We start from the raw sequence: 22,449 nt of genomic DNA on the forward strand, positions 1-22,449 counted from the left end.
CTATGTTTTTTATCACATCAGAACAGGTTTTCTGGTATAGAAATCATAATTTGGTTTAAGTAAACACGACTCTGAAAAACACTACGCCATGACAGTGCAACTTGTCGATAAAACAGAGCAAGCGCCAACTAGCGGACCAGAATGTTTTACCGACGTTTTCGTATATTCAGGGTGTCGGTTTTTTGTGACGGTGTGCGCGCTCATCGTAAAAATTTACTCTCATCATTTTTGCCTAACGCGCCTAAAGTATAACTTCAAAAATACTAACTTTACTGTGGTTAGAACCGCAACTGCTACATCCAAGAACGAACTATGTCAACAGAATTAAAAGCGAGGTTCCTAAATAAATCAGGGGTATTGTGTGTGTGTGTATATCGTGCAAATTGTTCAGCATTAACGCTTTAAATCACAGTAGGGCAGGTGCAAACGCGTCAGCCTCTAAATCAAACGACCCTTATCGATGAAGCCTCCATAAATATTGAATACGTAACCTGATCCAGTTGCGTAAATGAATGCGTATGACTCTTTAATTGATTAATTATTGATTAAATCGTTTTGACAAGTATTGGGTGCGTTGAGACTTGTCATTTGTAACATGTTTTATTTAGATTTCATCTGTATCCATATTCCGACCTTCATATATTTGTGAGCCAGTGTTAATCGAGGGGCCTTAAAGACAGTCCATATAATACAATTAATGATTGTGTATGAGTGAGCGCGTATCAAGCTGCAAATGACTGCTGGAGACATTTTTCAATCGCCTCGTTTTCAAAGCGCTGAAAATCGAACCTAGTACCCCTGGGTTATGCGTCAAGTAAGAGGCAGACCTTTTTGTCAGTATTTAAAGTTTTCATCTTATTCAAATTGCTTGGAATTAACCTGGTTAGTCCTGAGTTTTATGTCAGATACAGAAGTAACATATTACCCGTAAAGAAATTATGAAGTCATTGGACAAGCAGGTTTTCAGAGCGCGGCTCGAAAGTGGTTGATTGTTAAATGTCACATTATGTCACAAGAGAAGACAGTACATGTCTGTCACCAGACGAGAGCTGATGCGTATCAGTGTGATCGTGACAGCGATGGGAATAAACCCACGATCCGTTGTGCAACTCCCGTCACGGTGTGTCGTGGTGATTTTATCGAACACCATACAACAAGCTTAAGTCAAATATTAAGTTCTTAAGGTAATACTAGCTATTCAGAGTGGAGAGAATGACTCCTGAATATCAAAAACGCATCGAATTTGACATACGAAAGTAATACTTAGCCTCGAAGACTTCAGAAATGTTTTTTTTTATTAAACCCCTAAATCTGTGTTTCATTTTTACAATTGCCAGCACCAAAATCGCTGAAAAAAAATCGCAAAAGCTTTGTAATAACGCTGTATTAATAACGATAAAATAATTTTACCTAATATAAAAACTATATCTTTGTAACTTTCATTATTTTCATCCGTATTAAATTACGCATCTTGTGGTTCACGTGTGGCCAAACTTTTAAGTCGTTTAATTTTATGACAATAGGTTAATAATTAAACTTTACATACATTTTGCAGATTCTGAAACCAGTATAAATCTTTGAGCGTGGGAAACACATAATATTCATGTACCCTATTCTTAGGAAATATTTAAGTAATTGTCGAGTTAATCCAGGTAGGTGTGCGGCAATAAATAAAACAAAAGCAAAAGTCAATTTCTCGCCAAGTGATCGTTAAAACGTGGTCACGACCGAAATCTTAAAGCACTCGGATTTACGATTACTGCACTATATTCATTCCACTCAATGCTATGCTATTTACAAAGTATAAATCACATTCAAAAATCCGTAGTTAAAAAGTTTCTTATGAATACTCCGTACTAGCTATTTAAGAAAATAATACGGAACATGATGATTTGGAAAAAAATCAGGGATTTATTTAAAAATTAAGCCTCATTATTTATTTGATTACCAGACATTTATATATATATAACAAATTGAAGGACACATTTGAATTTCTTATATTATTTTTTAAACATTTCATTTATATAAAATATTTGCTGGTAATGTGTGTTATAATCTAAAGGTACAGAGATGAAAAAAAGCACTGGAAATTTCCAGTTTTGTCCAAATTAAAAAAAAATTGCCTACATTATATCAAAGAAGATTAAAATATAAAAATGTAAGTGTTAGTTCTTCCAATTATAGTCTATGGAGCTTTCAAAAGCTTTTATGAGTGTAGACATCGTCTAGGCATTTCAAAAATTAACAATAATTTTGGCAACATTTACTAACATAAACATTACATTAAAATAAATAAATCAGTGGTGCTGCAACCTTTTTAGGTCTGGGCCTCAGATTTCTGTGTCTGTTTCATGATCATTTGTTAATCTAATACGCAAGTAGGTACGTAATCAACGTCCTGTGCCTGACGACCGCCGTCTACTTTTTGGTCTACGTCTGAGTTTCCTCACGATGTTTTCCTTCGCCGTTCGTAGAAAGAAAGTCGACTGGTACACAGCTGGGGATCGAACCTCAGGGATGAGAGACGCACGCTGAAGCCACTAGGCCAACAATGCTTTTATACAATATATAATATACAGCGTGTATAAGGTATATGCAAGCTTTCAAAGCTTCATACAGCACTTGCCTTACAAGTTCATGTTAAGTAGATATTATATCAGCATTAAATCGAACGGTCACTTCGCCTCTACGTTTTGTATTACTGTCACCTTACTGTATTGTGATTTTGCATCTCATTTAGCCTTTCCTTTTTAAAGCAGGTTACATAAGAGTATATATTATTTGTATTTTGGCTTATAATTTAAAAGGATTGCATTTTAACTGTTAAGTAATTTTTAACTAAATTATTTAACACTTTTTTATCAAACAGGGTGGAATTTATTAATGTAACAAAAGGAAAATGCTTTAAACAATGGAAATTGGAGCACACATTAATTAAAAAAATTAAAATACTCTTTCTACACCTGAGAATAGAGCCAGCTAAAATACTTATAAATTGTAATTGTGTGTCAATTTTAAACTTATTAAGAAGCTTTTTCCTTACCTGACAAATATCTTATTCGCTTATCGATAAAGCCTATTAATTTAAATCTGACAATTTTGTATTACTATGTTAATTGTTTACAAAACATACAAATTAGAAGCTTCAACATCGAAAGCGAACGAACATTGTAAAATTGCACAACAATTACCAGCACGGCAAGCCCTTCATATTATCTGTGGAATATATCAAGATCGGCGTGGCCGCTGGTGACAGAATACAAATGTCGACCTCATAATTCCTAACAAATACCACGTCATGGGTCACCTTATGAAGTAAACAATTGGTATGAAGATAAGACAGAAATTTGTTTAACATCTGGGAATTAATATTATCTACCGACTACGCCATCGGAAGCCAAGGTTTTACATGAAATTTCTGATAATTATAGTCAACTAGCTGTTCCCTGCCTCGCTTTGCTGTGGCACATTGTGATTGATTGGTTGAGAAATGAGAAACAAAACAAAGAAAACATTTCATATAAGTTTAATTTTGCAATACTTTTGTAAAAAATAATTTAAAAAATTAAAAAATAAACAAAAAAAATTATAAAAACAATCCGTGATGCGCATTATATATCATGCTAAAATTTCAGGTCGATCGGTACATCTATATATATATATACACATATATAGATGTGTCACCTGACGCGCGTTCGATTAATCAGGCCATTTTTGTGGCAGGCTTTTACTGGAGGGGATGGCTTTTTTAATTCCACACAATTAAGATATTAGCTATACGTTATAGAACCATTGTCATATTTTTGTAATAAGTCTTCTTACTATAACTTGTAAATAGAAAAAATAAAAATAAACCCATATTTTGAATTTAGCTGAAAATATTAAATAATTGCTCAATATTTCTATGAATAAACTATTGAGTTTTTATCTTTGCTAAATTCTTTACCCTGTTCCAAATTATATGACTGGTAGATGTGTTAATGACTAAATAATTAAGTCACACCCTTAAACAAATTTTATCCACTATAGTCTTCGGATTTTTTTTTAAATTTAATTAAAACACTAGTCAATAACTTTTATTTTGATATATTTTTAAATTTTTGTTAAATGCTAAAATAATCTACTTGATTTTATAATAAATTATTGACTGAAAAACTCGACTGAACTTGTTCATTTTATTTGGAAAAAAATTTCGGGCCTCCTATGTTGGCCCGAGGCCTACAGACCATAAAAGCCGGCCCTGATCGTCATTACCTTCTAAAGACGCGGAAAATACAATAAAGTTTGAGTAAGCTACCGTACTAATATCCCGTATCTGACATTTTAAATACGTATTAAATACACAAACATATTATTAAATTTTGTTTTCAATTGTAGCTCAGTTCGCAACTGTCAAATATGCACTTTATAGAAAAAGGAGTCGTGAAAGTTATGACTTGTATTTTGAATATAGAAACTTTAATAAAGGAGGCCAAATCTATTACAACCTAATGCGACTCATAGAATATAGATGGCAGCACTTGACATAGATCTTAAGCACGCACATCTGATATCTGGCCCTTAAGGTAATAACGTGATGAGCATTCAACACTTGTAGCGAAACTGGGCTATTGAGGATATAAATAAAACTCAAAGTGGCTAGGATACGTACACTATTGTATATAATATTTAAATAAATTTCTCTATTTTTATGATAGTAAGTAGTAGTTATTAAATAAATCCTTAACATAACAATAAAATATAGAGTATATTACAATTTAGTTAACCTACATAGGAATAATAAAATTAATTAAAAATTACTAAAAAGAAAATTTAAACAAAATTAATAACTTTGGTCCCTGTGGCAGTGTAGGTACCTTTAACGCTGGCAGCATTTCCTCGCTGTATTGCGATACTTATTCGTTGAGCGAGGAAAGCACCAGCTCTGGAGTCACCGGTACTATCTGCCAGGCGCCAACTTAAATCTTTAATTAGCGCCTGTGCACTTGAACTCACGGCCCAAGAGTCTCTACTCCTAACAACAAAATGGAAATTGGAGGAAAGACTCATATATTTTAGCCGTTTAGTATTTTCCGCCTGCCCCCAGCTTTTATGATAGAAGTAATTTCTCTATTACTTCTTTAATAATATTTATATAATGTTAACTGTATGTTTGTAATGATAGGTTTATATCATAATAACATCGTAAATATAATCTTTTTAAACATGTAATTTTTTTTGTTGAAATACGTGAAACTATCGCGACCGGCAGAAAATCACAATATTCTATCAATAGCAGTTAGGACATGACGAATGAAAATTATATATGCATTTTCTTTTAGGTACAAGGTTCTAGTCTTGACGACATGGAACAGACAATTTTGTGAGTTCGTTTGATTAGATATATTAACTGTAACCGTGGTAACACTAACTACTTTAACAGTTAAAAATCGCTTAGAATCCTAACAGAGCTTTAGCTACAAGGCACTTAAAAACCAAAGGATACATAACAATGCATAAGGCTAACTAAGAGAAAATATTAGAAAAATATATATTGATAGACTAATTATAATACACATAGTTATCTCTCAACTCATATAGCAGTCTCTCGCCGAAAAGCACTCGAAACCACAAGTAAGGAAACTGTGTAAAAATCGTGTTTCTATCCGTCCATAATATTGTATTAGAAAAATAGTAAAAAAGAATGAGATTATAATTTTAAATGTAAAATATATTAAAAACAAGCTTAACGATATACATATTTCAATACTAGTGGCTCGTCCCGATATCACTCTAATGGAAATTGTAAGAGTTTGTTTGATACAAAAAGCAAATCTATTCTCTTCATAATTAGTATAGAGATATAAAAAACAATTAAAGAAATAAACTCCTAGAAAAAGTTGAATCTTCTCAAATATAAAAAGCACAAAAAATACGCAATGTTTTCACATGACTCAGTAATTTAGCAAATGTAACCAGCGCAAATTGGGTGTAATTAGGTTCACACCACGCCATTAACGCGGCGTTTAAACAATGCTTATTTTAAACCACTTTTTGCTTTCTAATTATTCTTGTGAATTAAAAGCTCCAGTGAATTTAGAAATTAGTATGTTGTATAATATTTGCTAAGTTTTGTATTTTAATACTTTTTTTAATATTCTCGTGAATATTTTTTATTTTTTTTTAGGCATACACATTGTTTTAGAACGTATAAATAAATAAATATTTCTTTTCAAAATCACGTTTACTGCATTCTATTTATCTTGTTTATAAATATACTAATTCAACGAAAAACTTTCGTATAATTAGCAATACTTTTCTTATGAAATACATTTATAAAAAAAATAATTTGTAAAATTAAATTTATTTAGAAAATGAATTTTTAAAATCGTTTACAAAAGTCTGTCTAAACATGTTATAAATGCTCTGCAGTTTCTATTATTTTTTCAAGTTGGTATCATATCGTTTTAATGAATTTTGTTACAACCAAAATAGATAACTTTTTTGCCAAACTAATAACAGACAACAAAAACAATTGGATCACCTGTTGGCGGTGACTCAGCGTCTGCTAACTCAGACATCGCTAAAACCGACAAAGTAACGTATCTCTATCTTCCTATTAGGTATAGAAGGAGATAGCATTGGCTTTGAAATGCTTTCCACAGGTCGTTATTATCAAATTGTTATATATAAATTTACTAAAGCCATATATAGGCGAAACCTTTCTACTGTAATATCAGGCATATGCCGTGTTTATTAAAGTTCGTAGAAAAAGTTACAATAAAAACTCTGAATGTTTATACATTTTATCCATAAGAAAACAGTGTTCGCTTAGTGGCTTCAGTGTGCGACTCATCCCCGAGGTCGTAGGTGCGATCCGGCTGTGCACTAATAGACGTTCTGTCTAAGTGCGCGATTAACATTCGCTCGAAGGTGAAGGCAAACCTCGTGAGGAAACGGCTTGCCTTAGACCCAAAAATTCGACAGGCGTGTATCGGGCAGGGAGGTTGATCACCTTCTTGTATATTGATTTACAAATGATCATCACCTTTTTAGGTGTAGCGCCACTGATTTTTGTTCATAAGAAAAAATCTCGGATAATTAAAGGAGTACAACGCTTTGAAATAATTAATTAAAACTCGAGATATTTATTAGAGAGTCATCATAATATTTATTATTTCATCAAAGCCAAGTGAAAGTAATGATTCCGTTCGTATTCATAAAATTAATTGATCGATTGCTCTTTAAAAATATGTATAATTTTTGAAGAGTAATTATCTGGATTGAATATTATGTCTTCATTTACGACAGAATACTTGATTATCGTTCATTAATGATATTAAATTTTAATGATCAGTAATAAGTGATCATTAAAATGAGTAGGGTCTCGTCTGTATTTCGTCGGGAAAGAGTAAAATCATTCGAATTCTTAACTTTACGATTGTAGCAACGAATTCAATTAAAACTTTTTTTTAAAGCGAATTGAAGTTGTTATTTTGCGTATCGTTTTGATAGCTTACATTTCTAGTGTTAAACACCTTACGAAAACACATGCCTGATGACAAAAATATTGCCAATTTAACGGATCGATCTGAAATTAACGGTCAATATGCAATGGATATTTTGGCAAAGGTCACAAAAGGAAAGCGAACGGTAGTTGGTACAAACATGTCAGGGAATGATTATGCAAACTCTGTTTACAGCGAAACGGTATGAAAATTTATATCGCTCCAATTATTTTCTACAATTAATTTAAAGTAGAAGATCAATTAAAACGAGTGCATCTATTTTACAATTTAAACAAATTCAAAATGTTATGAAAAATAAATAAACGCGTCTGATTTGAAGTGGGTAATATATTTCACAAACAGCTTGGCTTCTAACTTTTTAATACTCTTGCAGCCAATTTCGATCGCAATGTCATTTGTCGCTCGTGAATCATGAACTTGCATCGCTTAACAATAAAGGACCCTGTCGCGAAACTCACGCAAACGACATTCGAATTTAATTACGGACTCTTGATTTATGTATCTTTTAATTTGAGAAGATGATTTAGGTCCACCAATTCCAAGAACGAGACAAATTCTTAAACCCGTTCAACAATCTGTCATTGCGCTTAATAAACCTTGGATCATGCACTCATTTAGTTAACGCCAAGAATACAAATTACGCAAATCAATAACGAACTAAGTTATTATGTAACAATTGACAACTTGATTTTGCCAATAATAAAATACTTTATCCTTTCAGATCTGGCGGCGTTACGGCAACTACTAGAGAGTGAGACCGGCGGCACAACTTGTCCGAGTTGTAACATGCCCTTTGATAAGGGCAAAAAGAGAAAGCTGATTGACACGTGCGGACATGAACGGTGCTACGCTTGCATGTTTAGAAACGAAGCGTGCCCCATCTGCGCTCGGAAGAGCCAAGGTAGAAAAACCATGGAGAGGTATACTCCTTCGCCGCAACGGTCGGAGCCTGAGTGGCAATCGCCAATGCGCTTACCGAAACCACCGAAGGCAGCCAGCCTCGCCCAAAGCTGCCCCACACCACCACATACCAGGAGAAGATTCTTCCTGAGTCCTAAATCATTACGCAGTCCATTTGGACACCGCGCTAGCCGACATTCTAATGAAAATCACGTACCTTTATCAGGTAAGATAATTTTCATTTATAGCTGCATAAGTCAGATAGGATAACACGGATGACCGAAAATTACCAACGCTCGTCAACCAAAATTTACGAACGCCCTTTTACTTTTACATGATTGTAGTTGCATCACCCATCCATTCATATTTAGATTCCGAGGATTCTACGGCAAATGGTGAGTGACAGACATAGCGCCCACGCACCACCGCCGGATGTACGTAGGTTCCGCAAAGGACCGGTTGTCTAGCTGAATATTTATTAATGGGTCGAACTTTTGCAACACTGCCCGCGCAGACAGCAAGCCGACGAATTATCTCGGCATCTGTTACATTTTCTATTTCCATTAATTACATCATTTAAATGTACCTGGATCACAGCTGCGTTCGCTATTAGTTTCAACTAAACGTTTAGTTTTAATCAGCCGTCCAATGTTTGTATCTATTAAGTGTTAATGTTAATATTGTCCTTTATTATTAGTTGTTCCAATTATTACAGCAACTTGCTTTACATAAACTTATAGCATAATTATGCTATTAATTTAAATTTAATTTTTTTATGAAACGCTATTCTTACTACTTGACTTCTGCGTTATTGTATGACTGCAGACCTTAGAAATTTCTCATTTCGACAGGATTACCAGAAGAAGGTCCAAGAAGCGCCGCATGGACAAGTCTAGTGTTCAATAAAATAAGATCATTGTGGTCCGCAAACTCATCCGTGCCTCAGGGACTCAATCAATTGACAGGCACGATAATTATTATGTCTGAGGAATGTCGATCAAATGATAAGCATGATTCACTTACTATAAGACAAAACTTGACCCCGATATTTAAATGAATTCCATAGTTTATTCATCAGAGTCATTAAGTCACTTTGCTTTAAAATGGATTATTGCAAGGTTCAATTCTGTATACACAAAGTTTCATTCGATCCACATTCCTGAGCGGTACAAGTTTTGCACTCTGCCTGATTTCGACCGCTCCATATTATTTGATGCACAGCTTTTCAAAACCGGTTGATTTGGTTTGTTTTGTATTTGTTTGTGTATCACAGCTTGATATTCATATATTGTTAACAGCTTCAATTTTTAAAACACCTTTTATAAATATGTACGTTTGGTGAAATTTAAATAACGTTCGAACACGTAATTTGGACAAGGATTAATACTTAAAGATAATAAATTTAGATTGGTGATAAAATACTTATACGTGGGTGAATACGATACTAAGATAACGTTATTGAGATCGAGATAACGATCTATTAAGTTATTGCTTTACTTGAAAGTAGCTACTATTAAAATTTTAATTATACGTTCTACGCTAGGTAAGGTACAATAAAGATATACAACAGTTTTGTACACACACTGAACTCAATTTAAACCAATATATACAAGTGTGTGTACTAAAACCATACCAGTAAGGTCAGCGTCGCCAGCGCATGATAAAGAGGAGCACGGTGGTATAGACACTGAACAAAATATTTTTGGTACGAATAAAGCTTCACGATGAACTTTGCTAGTTCATAGTAGAAAAATAAAACAATAAGAATTGTAATCTTCTGTTTGAACAGCTCCCTGTTCCCTCTTGGATATCCATGGTACCAATCACAACAATGAAGTGTTTGTAAGGCATAATATATGACTTGGCACCACACAATTAGCATACTTAATCTATCAATAACCCTATATGCATATTTTTCGCATTCAATACCACGCATCACTTGAAATTCATACTGTTTAGTGTCGACTCCAACGCAATAAACAAACCATAAACAATGGAAAATAGCACAGACTAATCGGACGCGATTTTGGATTACGAAGGTGTTAAAATATACAGATTTTGGCTATGTTTAGAACTTATGTAAAGTGTGGAGTTTATTTAAAATGCCAAAATTTTTAATAAAAAAAATTGAAAGTATCACCATCTAAAACTTCTTTCTTATTTAGATTTTTTATGTCAATAAATTTAGAAATAAACTATTATTTAGATGACAATTAACACTACATACCGACATGTTTAATATTTTTCTAACTATAAAGTTCATAAAAAAGAATTTTCTCTGAATAATAATAATAATAATAGTCTAGCCTATACAATAATAATGGCTAATAAGTACTATTATGTTGAGTTAATATTCTACAATACTAGTGAATAGCGTAAACTAAGGTAATGTTCATTAACAGTCTATGTTCTCTAATGTGTCGACACTATGTTAGTGTGTCCGAGATACCGCACTTGCACTTATATTCACTACACTACTAATTTATGTAATTAGTTGTTATCCTATCTGTTAAGTAGTTCCCTTTCCCAATCCGACTAAAATATATGATTTTATTTTTTGATGGGTTTTTCATGGGTCATCTTTCGAGTAAATGGTCGTTTTACCAGAAATAAAATCCAGGACCAAAGTATGCACTGTGAAGAAAATTAAAATAATGATTTCATGTTCTATGTTATAAAATTAATTTAGCTATTGAAACCGTGGGATTATAATAATTTATATGCTCCAAATACAGACAAATGTTTGAAAGATGCTAAATATGATAAACGGCAACAATATGAACAAGGCCGTATTTTACATACCAATTTATTGCTATCTGCGTAAATATCGGATGAATTGTTTAGAGCACAGAACACAGATACAGTAGTAAGAAATTCGAAACACTAATCATACAAAAAAAATATTTTTTAACAATTAAATTTGGTTTTTATGAACACTTAGATGTTCACGACAAGTCATAACTACACGATAATAAATAAATGTAATAATAAAAATCCAACTGATCGTTGACATTGTTCTTATGAAGGTAAAGGCTCTGGTGTTCTTGTCTCCATCTTCATTGAATCGGCGAGAAGAAATCCTTTTATAAAATCACCAAAGATACTGGCATCAGAATTTCGCATGTACTGTTTCTTTGTTTTTTTTCTAAAAAGTGAACAACGGTTTTCTTCTATACAACTTAGATATTAGCGATTTTAAATATGTACGCCAATCAAACGCGGCGTTCCAACACGATCCTTCTGTTTTAAGATAACTAGCGATAGCCCATGGCTGGTGGGCTGGCCGCTTATTCACAGATTATGTCATCTATATCGACCAAGGTGAAAGACGCCCTCACAGACATTGTCATTTTGAGTTTCGTAATGTAGACAAGCTTGAACCTACACTTTTTAAACCCAACGTCCGGTAATACACAAATAATATTAACAACGTTACACTAACATTAAAAGCTTACACGCCGTTCAAATAAAAACTTATACAATCAATCAAATATAACGTATGGCTTATAATGATAGTATTTATAAAATATTAATTACTTTGAAATGAATAAGAAAATTAGACAAGCAAAGAAACACAGACGTCAGAGCTAGAACCGGTGTTACAATCTCACTAAGATAGACCAAATGAAATTAAGATTATTATCATATGCTACGGAGACCCCGTAAAAAATGAAGCAAAATATTGACGGAATTGTATCCTAGAGACGGAAAACGAAGAAGAGACCGACAACACAAAAGATGAGAGGACGAACTCAAATTAACAGTAGGCTACAATTGAAGAACATAATTGATAGAGAACACTAGAAATGGTTAGAGGAGGCCTTTGCCAAGAGGCACACCCAACTCCGAGATATAATGTAGTGAAAATCACAGCGTTAGATAGAGATAAAGGAAATATTATTATTATTACTTTGAGACACGTGTTCTATTTACTACTGATAAACTGCTCACCAAAGGTAAGAACTCTGGATACGAAAATCGGAGAATAAACAGTATCTCTATAAAAGCCTTTATTTTTTTTCGACAATTTCTGAAAATCCAGGCTTGCAGACTAAATAATAACCGTGTGAGCTTATAGGTCAATTAATTCTATCAAAATTAACGGTGCTTTAATTGACTCATAGGTATCGTGTCAGCTCAAGCGTGTGATGTCAAAGGTCAAAACCTCTGTGAATTTACTTTTTGTGAGGACTAGTGTCTAGTTTTCGAATAATATCATTAGTATTTATGTAAAGAGAAGTTTTAAAGTAAAAAAATAGCATTTATTCGAGTACTACGTTAGATTACATTAAGTCCATGTCTTTATGTTTAATATTAGTACTCGACTTCTGACGGCGTGAAGGCGTCCTCCAAATTCTTCTTCTTGTATCTTCTTTTAATTCCATCTACCTAGGTTTCTGGTGAGCGGCCTCTCTTTGTTCTTTTATTAATAGATATTTATAAGAAAAATGTATAGTCATAATTATACGTAATTGTATGCTTTGATCAAATGTTTTGACAGACAAAACAGGTTCGTTTTTAGTGAATTAAATTATTAAATTGATTAAATGTTAGTTATTAGGTTAAAGTTATTTCATAGGAATTTACGCTTATAACGTAAACAAGATATGAATACTGATTACTACATTGTAGAAGTTAGAAAATTAAACGTAAAATTATATATTATGTACATTTTATTGGAATTTGAAATATAAGTACTTTAATAAGTATTGTCATAAATAATTAAACATCTATCAAAATATTTATTTATAACAGTTAATTTGTGTGTGTTTTTTTATGTAATAGGAGGCAAACGGGCAGGAGGCTCACCTGATGTTAAGTGATACCGCCGCCCATGGACACACACTGCCAGAAGGCTCGCAAGTGCGTTGCCGGCCTTTCAATGTTGAGTAATTTACGTAAAAAATTCTATATAGTCATGGTGAGTCATCACCATTTATTCTTAAAAATAAGTGATGTAAGAAACATTTCTAATTTTACTTAAAATGGCGGAGTGTTTTGACTTTTTTTAGCGAACTAAAAAAAATATATATGTATATGAATAGTAACATTGTTCTTCATCGCCATCATTAAAAACTTTATCTCAAAATAATTTTAAAATTTCATTATCTTAATAAAACAATATTTGAACGTAAAGTTTCCACACTTTGTAAATTACGAATAAAACAGCCTTAAAATAACACAAAGCTACAAACATATTATGTTTCAACAAAGTTACGTGCCTTAACCATTGAATTTATTGTGCATTGCAGCATTTTTATACACAGCTTTATTAAAATGTTTCAATAAAACCGTACTTTATCTGGAAATTGACAGGTGACGTTTAAAGCGATTTGACAGAAAGTTGACATTACGCGATAAGAGTTGCACGAGTTTCGATGTTTCGATAATGGACTTTCGAAATTTTTGAATTCATTATTATGATGTTAAAATTCACAAAAATGGCGACCAAATATAATATTATGGACTATTATTACTTTTGCGAGTGAATATTTCTTACGAAATATTTTTAGTATATATATTTTATGAGCATTGTTGGCCAAGTGGCTTCAGCGTGCGTCTCTCATCCCTGAGGTCGTAGGTTCGATCCCCGGCTGTGCACTAATGGACTTTCTTTCTATGTGCGCATTTAACATTCGCTCGAACGGTGAAGGAAAACATCGTGAGGAAACCGGCTTGTCTTAGACTCAAAAAGTCGACGGCGTGCGTCAGGCACTCTTGTGCCTCCTACTTGCCTATTAGATTTACAAATGATTATTAATAGATACAGAAATTTGAGGCCCAGACCTAAAAAGGATGTAGCGCCACTGATTTTAGGAGCTAACGCTCTAGTTTTATAAAACACACACAGTAAAATAAAATTAGTTTTATAAATTTCCTTATACTTTTATCTGGTCTTTCAATAAACGAAATCCTGAAGATAGCAAACAACTGAATCCTTCTAGTAATATACAATAGAGTTTTAAAAACTTTTTGTACATCCGGGAGTCGTGCCAGCTTAAATCCGAAATCAAATATCTATATATATATAATGAAAATGGTCTTGGTTTGAGGCTCAATCACGCCTAAACCACTGATCGTATCGACATGAAACTACCACCATTCGATGCGAAATTTTCCCTAGATGGTTTATGGTTATTTATTAAATTCCAACGTTCCTTCATTTTTTTATTGCTGTTTTACTTTTATGAAAATTTATCACCGCGGAAACATTCGGGGAGGCTTCCTAGAACCTCTAAACGTCAACATCTGTTAAAAACACGATTTTCGAAATATTTCAATTTTCTTAGCGGGAAGTTAAAAAGAAGAATAATAAAAATATGAAAAAAAATAAAATAATGAAACATAAAATTTATTTTAATTCGTCCAGCAAAGCGGGCGCGAAACGGCTAGTTTATTATAATAGTAAAACTTTTTAGATTTCAGTTTAGTTGTATAACAAAAGAACCGGTGTTGCGCAATATCTGTACCTTACTTCCCACTGACATTTGATTTAACAATTCAAACCACTGTCAGGGTCAATTGCTTTCAGTGACGTGAACTTGACAGCTGACATTTTACATTAGAAAACAAATGATGATAAAATGTTGCGCAGTAAATTATTTTTTAATCGCATTCATTAAGTCTCAATTGATTAAAATGTCTCAAACGGATATAAATGTAACGAATCTATTACACTATTTACTGAAAGTCCGAGTGGCAATACTCGTAGTCAGTGAGAGACTAGTCTGTCATAATCGCATTCCTTTAACCTTGTATTTAAAACATATGTTTAGAAATACAAATTTTTGTCTAATTCCATCTATTGCCTGAATTAGTCCAAAGGCATAAATTTATTATTATTATGAAGCCTTTGTTGCTGGCACCCAGAATTATCTTAATATATATAAATTAAGCCACGTTGTTTGTCCGCTATGGACTCCTAAACTACTTAACCAATTTCCATCAAATTTGCACACCGTGTGCAGTTTGATCTAAGTTAAAAGATAGGATAGCTTATATCTTAATTTATCCCCGCAATATTATTTTATTGCAAATTATTTGACAGAGACAATTCTAACAGATGGCGCTGTGTTGTTTCGTATAAGCTACAATTTAATGGCATAACCACCAAAGGCATGGTGGTCCCCATGACTGGTGTTCTCCTACCGTTTCCCTTGAATAGTTTACTACTATGTAATATAACAAAAACCTTACTTAGCCACAGTTTCGCTTGGCCGAGTCTGCTAGTATATACCTATATAAACATTTGTTTTAGTTACTTACCCTTACTTAATCTAATACATACATCAGATTTGCCGGTTTTGGTGATCAGCATATCCTGTGACACATAATCAGCTCTTCCAGCTGCTTCCATTATTTTCTAATGTTAGCTCTTCTTGTCCTAGTTGTACTATACTGTGTGTATTCAATGCTTAATCGGGCTCTTGAATACATAAATAATAGTTTACAATTTTGTCTGTTAAAACATTCAATATCTTATTTACGATTCATGTGATTTCTGATGTCAAAACAAGGTGCATTGACTATGCGACAGTGAATGTGGGTGTGGCATTAACACCGGGATGCACTCGTTAACAACAAAATCCCACGCACATGTGAACCGGCTTTACTTGTAATCGATGTTATAGGTCTGGTTGTAATACATTACTCGTTTTTCGTAGAGACTTGATAGTAAATCTATTCAAGCAAGCAATGTAAAGATTGTCGTGTGCAATATTGCGATGTCGAAGATATGAAATGTTTTACGAAAAATTTATGATCGTTGGATCTGATTGAGTTGATAAAATATTCCGTAAATTTTATTTTAAGTTGTTATTTAACTAATATTATTTTAAAACTCAGCTATTTAAAGCTTTGGCAATTTCAAAGCAATTCTGAAAGACAATTATCTTTAATTTAATGCGCTATCCGACAGAGATTGTAGTAATTTCACGAAAACAATAAACAAGTGATCTAGACTCACGATCGTTGTTATTGGACAATAGTCTATTGCTGCTATAGGTCGAATTAATTGTAAGTTCAATAAGCAATAGAACTCTTTAACTATGGTTATAAAATGCTTAAGGAATAAATACCGTGGCACATATATTCTGAGGTATTTTTGACCACTGTCCAGTGCCTTTAGAGGTACATATTAGGAAACTGTAAGGGGCGAATTTCTTTGTCCTAGAGAAGAAATATTTTATCTAGGACCCCAATACTTTTTAAAAGTCCGTTATTATACCTATTTGATTGGCATTTTGGGTTCACGGGACCCTGCTGTATAGTGTGTATGTAAGTGCGTGCTCCTATTTGACCATGCCTCCTGCTGATAGAGGCCAAAACTTTGTTTTTTTAATTAATTTTATTATTATTTATTAACTATTAATTACTTAAGAAGTCATGTGGAATATGGTGTAATGGTTGCAGCTCCTTACAAACGTTGTGTAAAACAAAAACTTGGCGATTAAAAAGAGTGGCGTAGAGTTTGTTGACAGTTCTTCTCTTCCGTTCTACGCCCTTTTGAGAACTGGCAGTAAATGTAAAATTAGAAGCATTTCATATATTTATTTTTTTGACGTTCATAAGTGTAGGTACATTGTGTTATCTAAATGATTTTGAATCTATTACCACTGAGATTAGGTGAGCCATATAATTGAGAATTAACATTTATAAAGATTAAACAAATGCGTGTGCTACTTTGAGGAACTTAAATATTTTCCCAGCAGTAAATAAAATATCAGAGTCATATTAACAATGGTGGTCTAATTGTTACCGTGTAAACGGTAATTAGGTGGCCACAAAATACAAGGGCACGATTAACATGGCTACTAAAAAATGTTTCATAAAATAAAAATGAATAAATTACCATATAAATAACTTTAAAAATCCCAAGCCTACACAGTAGTAACACATTACCTCGTATGATTTTTCTAAAATAAAAGTTATACGTTCAAAGTACTGTGGGTAAGTTATCCAAAATAAATGAATCCAATTTTAACTTTAAAACAGGCAAATTAGCACCGCTATAAAAAGCTCATTTAGTAGCCTCGCGTATCAAATGAAATCGCACAGTGGTTCCCACGCGTTTCGCAGGTGTCGTTTGACGTCAGATTGCATCCTTACATTTCCTTTTCGAACTTTTTTTTTCGATTTAATACGCCTGTGTCTGCGCTTTGGCCGCCTGAGATTCAAATTTCGAAAGAGGTTTTATGTAAATAAAAAATATATTTGTAAGTGGCCAGTCATTGATCGATAAAATTGCCTATTTAAATTCTATGTTCTAAACTATTTGAAAACAATACTTAAATCAAACTGTTGTTGTATGGTACACAACTAGATATGTCGTGTTAAAATCTTAGTTTATAGATAAACATTAAATATGTATATATTTTATATAGTCTAGCGCAAGGGTTTCGTACAAAATTAGACAAAAACATACACTTCCCATAGCATTAATCCTGTGAAGCGAATAATTCTCATGATTATAAGATAATTCCTATACTTATTAGCTCCGCCGTAACCTTTCATACGATCACATTTCCTGTTCGCAATTATATAGAAGTACAAATCTCACGGCAATTTGAAAATCTAATGTGAGAAAGAGCACTTTCTATGGTCGACCAAAAAGTTGTGTTGATCGTTATTTTATTATGTATATAATTGGTTCATATGGGCTTTTAATAAATACTGTAATATCTCTACAAGTAGAAAAGAAGTATTTATTGCCATTTTTAAAATAATACAATATTAATTATTCATTTCTTATGAGTGTTATTGTTACATAGTTGGTGCTTTAGAATGTAATAAAGTAACAAACATAGGAGACAAGGACATGGGCAATAAATGCAAATAAAGAAACGACTATCATAATTATGATAACACAAAACAAGATAACAATAAGATTAAATAAATGAAGTAGTCTTACTAGCTTCTTTCAAACAACCTAAACATAAATCATAGAAACATTAAACATACAACACCGAACATAAAACTACACAATATAAAATACGTGTAAATGATGTTAATTTAGTCAAAGCAATAGTTATAGGTGCAACAGAAGTAATAGATAACAACGCACACTTTTACCTTAATCAATAAAGTGTTTGGAGATATTAATTTCTTAATCAAGTATCACTACAGAACACCAATCCATCAAATACAATACAATAACAAAACTTGTAACAAATGAGCAGTGAGTGTTTTTTATTGAAAGTCTATGAACGGCACTCACAACTTAGATTGTATGTCGTACAGGTTTTAATAGATACTTAATTAAGAAAAGTTTTTACATACTCTGTATATACATATTTTACTATTATTACATTTTTTGGTGTTTTTTGCAGTGTCGCATGTAAATTTCTACAGCATGATGTGTGTTTACACATTATATAGCACTACACATTTTTTTCGTAAATAATTTTTGTTAGCATGAGTGTTACGCATGTTGTTATATTTCCGCAAATACGATACGATCATCTTTAACAGGCAATATAAAGCAAAGAACCAGTGACCTCTGTTAAAATTTGAAATGACATTTGAAGGGGCAACAAGACTTCGCAATCTTTATCAGTTTTCGCTATAAAAACCTTATACACAAGAACATCAAATACGCTTTATAGATCAGAGTTTAAAATTAAAATGGTACATTGCTAAGAATCTCTCTACTGTAAAACATTGGTTATCGTAGAACTGAAGTATCGTATTTGCAGGGTGGTTCGAAGTTAGTTTAACCAAAGTATTTTGTTTTAGATGACGAAGGAGGTCACATCAAGCAAGGATTCGAGTCCCGGCGTCAAAATGACCTCTACATGCGTCTTGGTTTGCTTCTGGGTGAGAGAAGGTCCAGAAATAAATCTCGTGAAAGCTGCACGTCTCTTGCGTCGCTGGATGCACATACCCTTGCTTCACATAATACTAGTCCGGTTTGTATTTTTTATTGCTTTAAAATTCAATCACTGTAAATTATTACATATTATTCACACTCCAATACCCCCCATTTCGTCATTATCGTAGAACAATGTCGGGTTTGTAATATAATAATAAATCCAAAATCCACTTTTTAACATATTTGGACTCGACGTAGACTAAATATTAAGGCTGCAGTAAAAAATGATCCGTGTGTTTTAAATTTTAAATTAATCAGTCGGCAATGTTACGGACTCGATGGAAACATATGTTTTTGTAGAAAACTGTGTAATTTAATGTTATTATTTTTATTAAGTTTCAAAACAAACCCTTTTGTTTGCTTGTATGCCAAATTTCATAATAACAGAATATGAATTAAATAGTTATGACAAAATCTAATATGATTATATTATTTTGAAATGGCTGCCCTGTAAAGTTTACTATGTGTCAGATCCGTCACTATTCTATAGCTATGACGATTTTATTCTTCAAATATTTTTCTTTTAGAAACTTTCGGTGATTTTTTCCCGCAGACAATAAACAAATATATTTATAAAAATTGTCAAGAATTTATAAGCCGCACTTTTCTTTTCCAAAATCTCCAAACTCTAATTCACTAACATCTAATTATGTATCGTACCTAAACCTCAGGTGTCAACTTTAACCGGGTCATCAGAAGTGGATGCAACAACTCCCCTGGGCAGAGACTCGCTGGGTTCCCTGGCGTCCATGTCACTATCAGCTGCCAGCAACTGTTCCTCATCAAGTCCGGGAAGCAGGCGGCATTCTGTAACAAGTATGTCTAAAGACTTTTTTGTACCATAAATATGTCAGTCCGTAGCCGTACCATAAAATTTAATAATAACAAGATTGAGGCGTCCGTCGAATGGTTCTATAATGGATTTACTGTCATAATTATCATTATGATGAGGCTTTTGCCATAAATTCTTTAGAAGAATTTATGATACAACTAGCTTGTTTATTAAAAACCATTATCTTAATGGCTTATCAAATAAAAACAGTTTCGCATTAATATGGACGCGGAATAATAGGATATTTTTCGAAATGTGCTAGGAATTACATTCAGTTGTTTCACAGCACTACAAAGCGGAAGAGAAGATTTGGCCCGGATGTCTTCAGGTTTCTTCAAGAATAGAAAAACGGCAGCGCGACGGTCTGCAAGAGTCAGCAGCAAAGCTTCATCGACATCATCAGATCAGAAGAAAGGTAATCATATGTTGAAATCATTAAGCCAGTGTTACTATTGGTATAATTTCTTAATTGTACGACAGCGATGTTTTGTCGAAACTATTACAAATACAAGCGTAAACGTAAATTAATCAAACAAGCTTTTTATGTATTTGATGATTATTTAAATGATCCTAATCCTTGGGATGGATTTGCTCCAGTTCAAACAATTTGTATGACTCAAAACTTAGCGATTAAAAATAGTGGCGAGTTTCTTGCCAGTACTTGCCCGCTCGACGCCCTTGACGTGCGAACTGGTAGTTAATGTAAATTTAAAATTAATTTAACTTCTTTTCTGACGTTCATGAGTGTACTTCTTTACCTATATAAATAAAGTTATTTTGAGTTTGAAGCAATTTTATATGTATTTATATCAGATCAGATCCACTCCAATAGTGGAGTCAGATATTGCCAACTAGGCCAAAGTTTGGCCAGATTTTGTATAGAGCTTTCCTATTTCTTATTACTGTGTATAACGTTTCTATTGAGGTGTCCTGCTTCAACATATTCTTAAGAGAAATTTTAAATGTTTTTCTTTTGATATTTCAGTACACCCCTTGCCGCAATTAACATTACGACCGTTATTCTTTGAAGTCCCGTCTACGGATGGTCAAACATCGTTCACAGGTAGACATTGGCTGATGAGGGATATGGAAAAGGCACTGGAATCGGCTGCATCAGGTACGTTTAATGTTTAGAATACAAATATATTATATTAACATAAAAACGTTGGGTGTATCTATTTCTTTGTAGTGGCGTGTTACTATATACATTTCGTTAAGCTACGGTTTTCTAGAAAAGCGGTGCCGTTACCTAACGGCCGTAATGTAACGTTGGGTGACGTCACCCATACGTTGTCTATAAATAACACCAGAGTATGTTTTCTAGAGAACGTTGAGTGTCACCGTAACGTCATAAATGATGATAAAGCGGTGCGCATATTTAATTAATGCAATGACTTGGACGAGCGAAAATGTGAACAATTTATTGATTTTGTTAAAAATCATGAAGCTTTGTACAATATCAAATCCAAAGAGTACAGACAAGCTCAGATGAAGCAAAATTTGTGTAACGAAATTGGAATAACACTTCAAAAATACGGTCGCACTACTTTCTAGGAAATCACAGCTTGGCCACCGTAAAGACGGCCGTTATTAACAACTGCAAAATGTCCGCACCGCTTTTCTAGGAAACCGTAGCTTAAGAGATTGCTAGGCATATTCATTTTCCGTTTTTACTGTGTAGAGAATTAGCAAGAGAATAATTGTTAGTATGGTTTATTATTTTACTTACAACATGGCTACTTCAAGCATATTAATTTTATTTCGTGAGTAGGTTATATTTCATATTTAAAAACCTATTTTATATTTCAGGCATAGTAATCTCTGGTAGCCCAGGCACAGGAAAAACGGCACTAATACTACAGCTAGTTGAATACTCGTGCTTTGGTCGCAAGAGAAACTTCGAGTATGAAGAGTTGAGGGAACAATCCGATATAAGAGAACTGTTGCCGGAAGAAATCGCCGCTGAAATGGTTTCTCAATTAGCGTCACAAGTTGTGGCTTATCATTTCTGCCAAGTAAGTATTATAAAGTTTAATGATTCATCATAGACCACGGCAGTCATTACAAGTATATATTATACTTCTAACTGAAATCACTGCCTTGCCAATCAGAGTTCAAACAATTTGTATGACCCAAAACTTAGTGATTAAAAATAGTGGCCGAAAGTTTCTTGCCAGTTCTTCTTGCCCGCTCTACGCCCTTTACTTGCGAACTGATAGTAAATGTAAATTTTTACGTTCATAAGTGTACTTGTTAACCTATATGAATAAAGTATTGTCTTTGATTAACATAACGTTTACACATTTAAAGAAGAAAAAAAAAAGCTTTTAATCCGGTAA

General features: G+C 33.1%; 1 protein-coding gene across 4 annotated transcripts in view; it reads left to right on the plus strand.

Moving 5' to 3' along the window:
* Window positions 1–22,449, plus strand: part of LOC125052619 (protein TANC2) — a 220,287-nt gene that overhangs the window by 189,250 nt on the left and 8,588 nt on the right. For 2 of the 4 annotated variants that reach the window (XM_047653561.1, XM_047653563.1), the window contains 7 exons: window positions 8,230–8,634; window positions 9,260–9,373; window positions 19,143–19,315; window positions 19,950–20,094; window positions 20,397–20,525; window positions 21,096–21,227; window positions 21,920–22,125. In XM_047653561.1, coding sequence (XP_047509517.1) covers window positions 8,230–8,634; window positions 9,260–9,373; window positions 19,143–19,315; window positions 19,950–20,094; window positions 20,397–20,525; window positions 21,096–21,227; window positions 21,920–22,125 — 1,304 coding nt within the window. Of the gene's footprint in view, window positions 1–5,321; window positions 5,363–8,229; window positions 8,635–9,259; window positions 9,374–19,142; window positions 19,316–19,949; window positions 20,095–20,396; window positions 20,526–21,095; window positions 21,228–21,919; window positions 22,126–22,449 lie in introns of all 4 variants that reach the window. The other 2 variants (XM_047653564.1, XM_047653562.1) reach the window with 2 other exon arrangements.

Source organism: Pieris napi, chromosome 9, assembly GCF_905475465.1.
Source record: "Pieris napi chromosome 9, ilPieNapi1.2, whole genome shotgun sequence".
In the NCBI taxonomy this organism is placed as follows: domain Eukaryota; kingdom Metazoa; phylum Arthropoda; class Insecta; order Lepidoptera; family Pieridae; genus Pieris; species Pieris napi.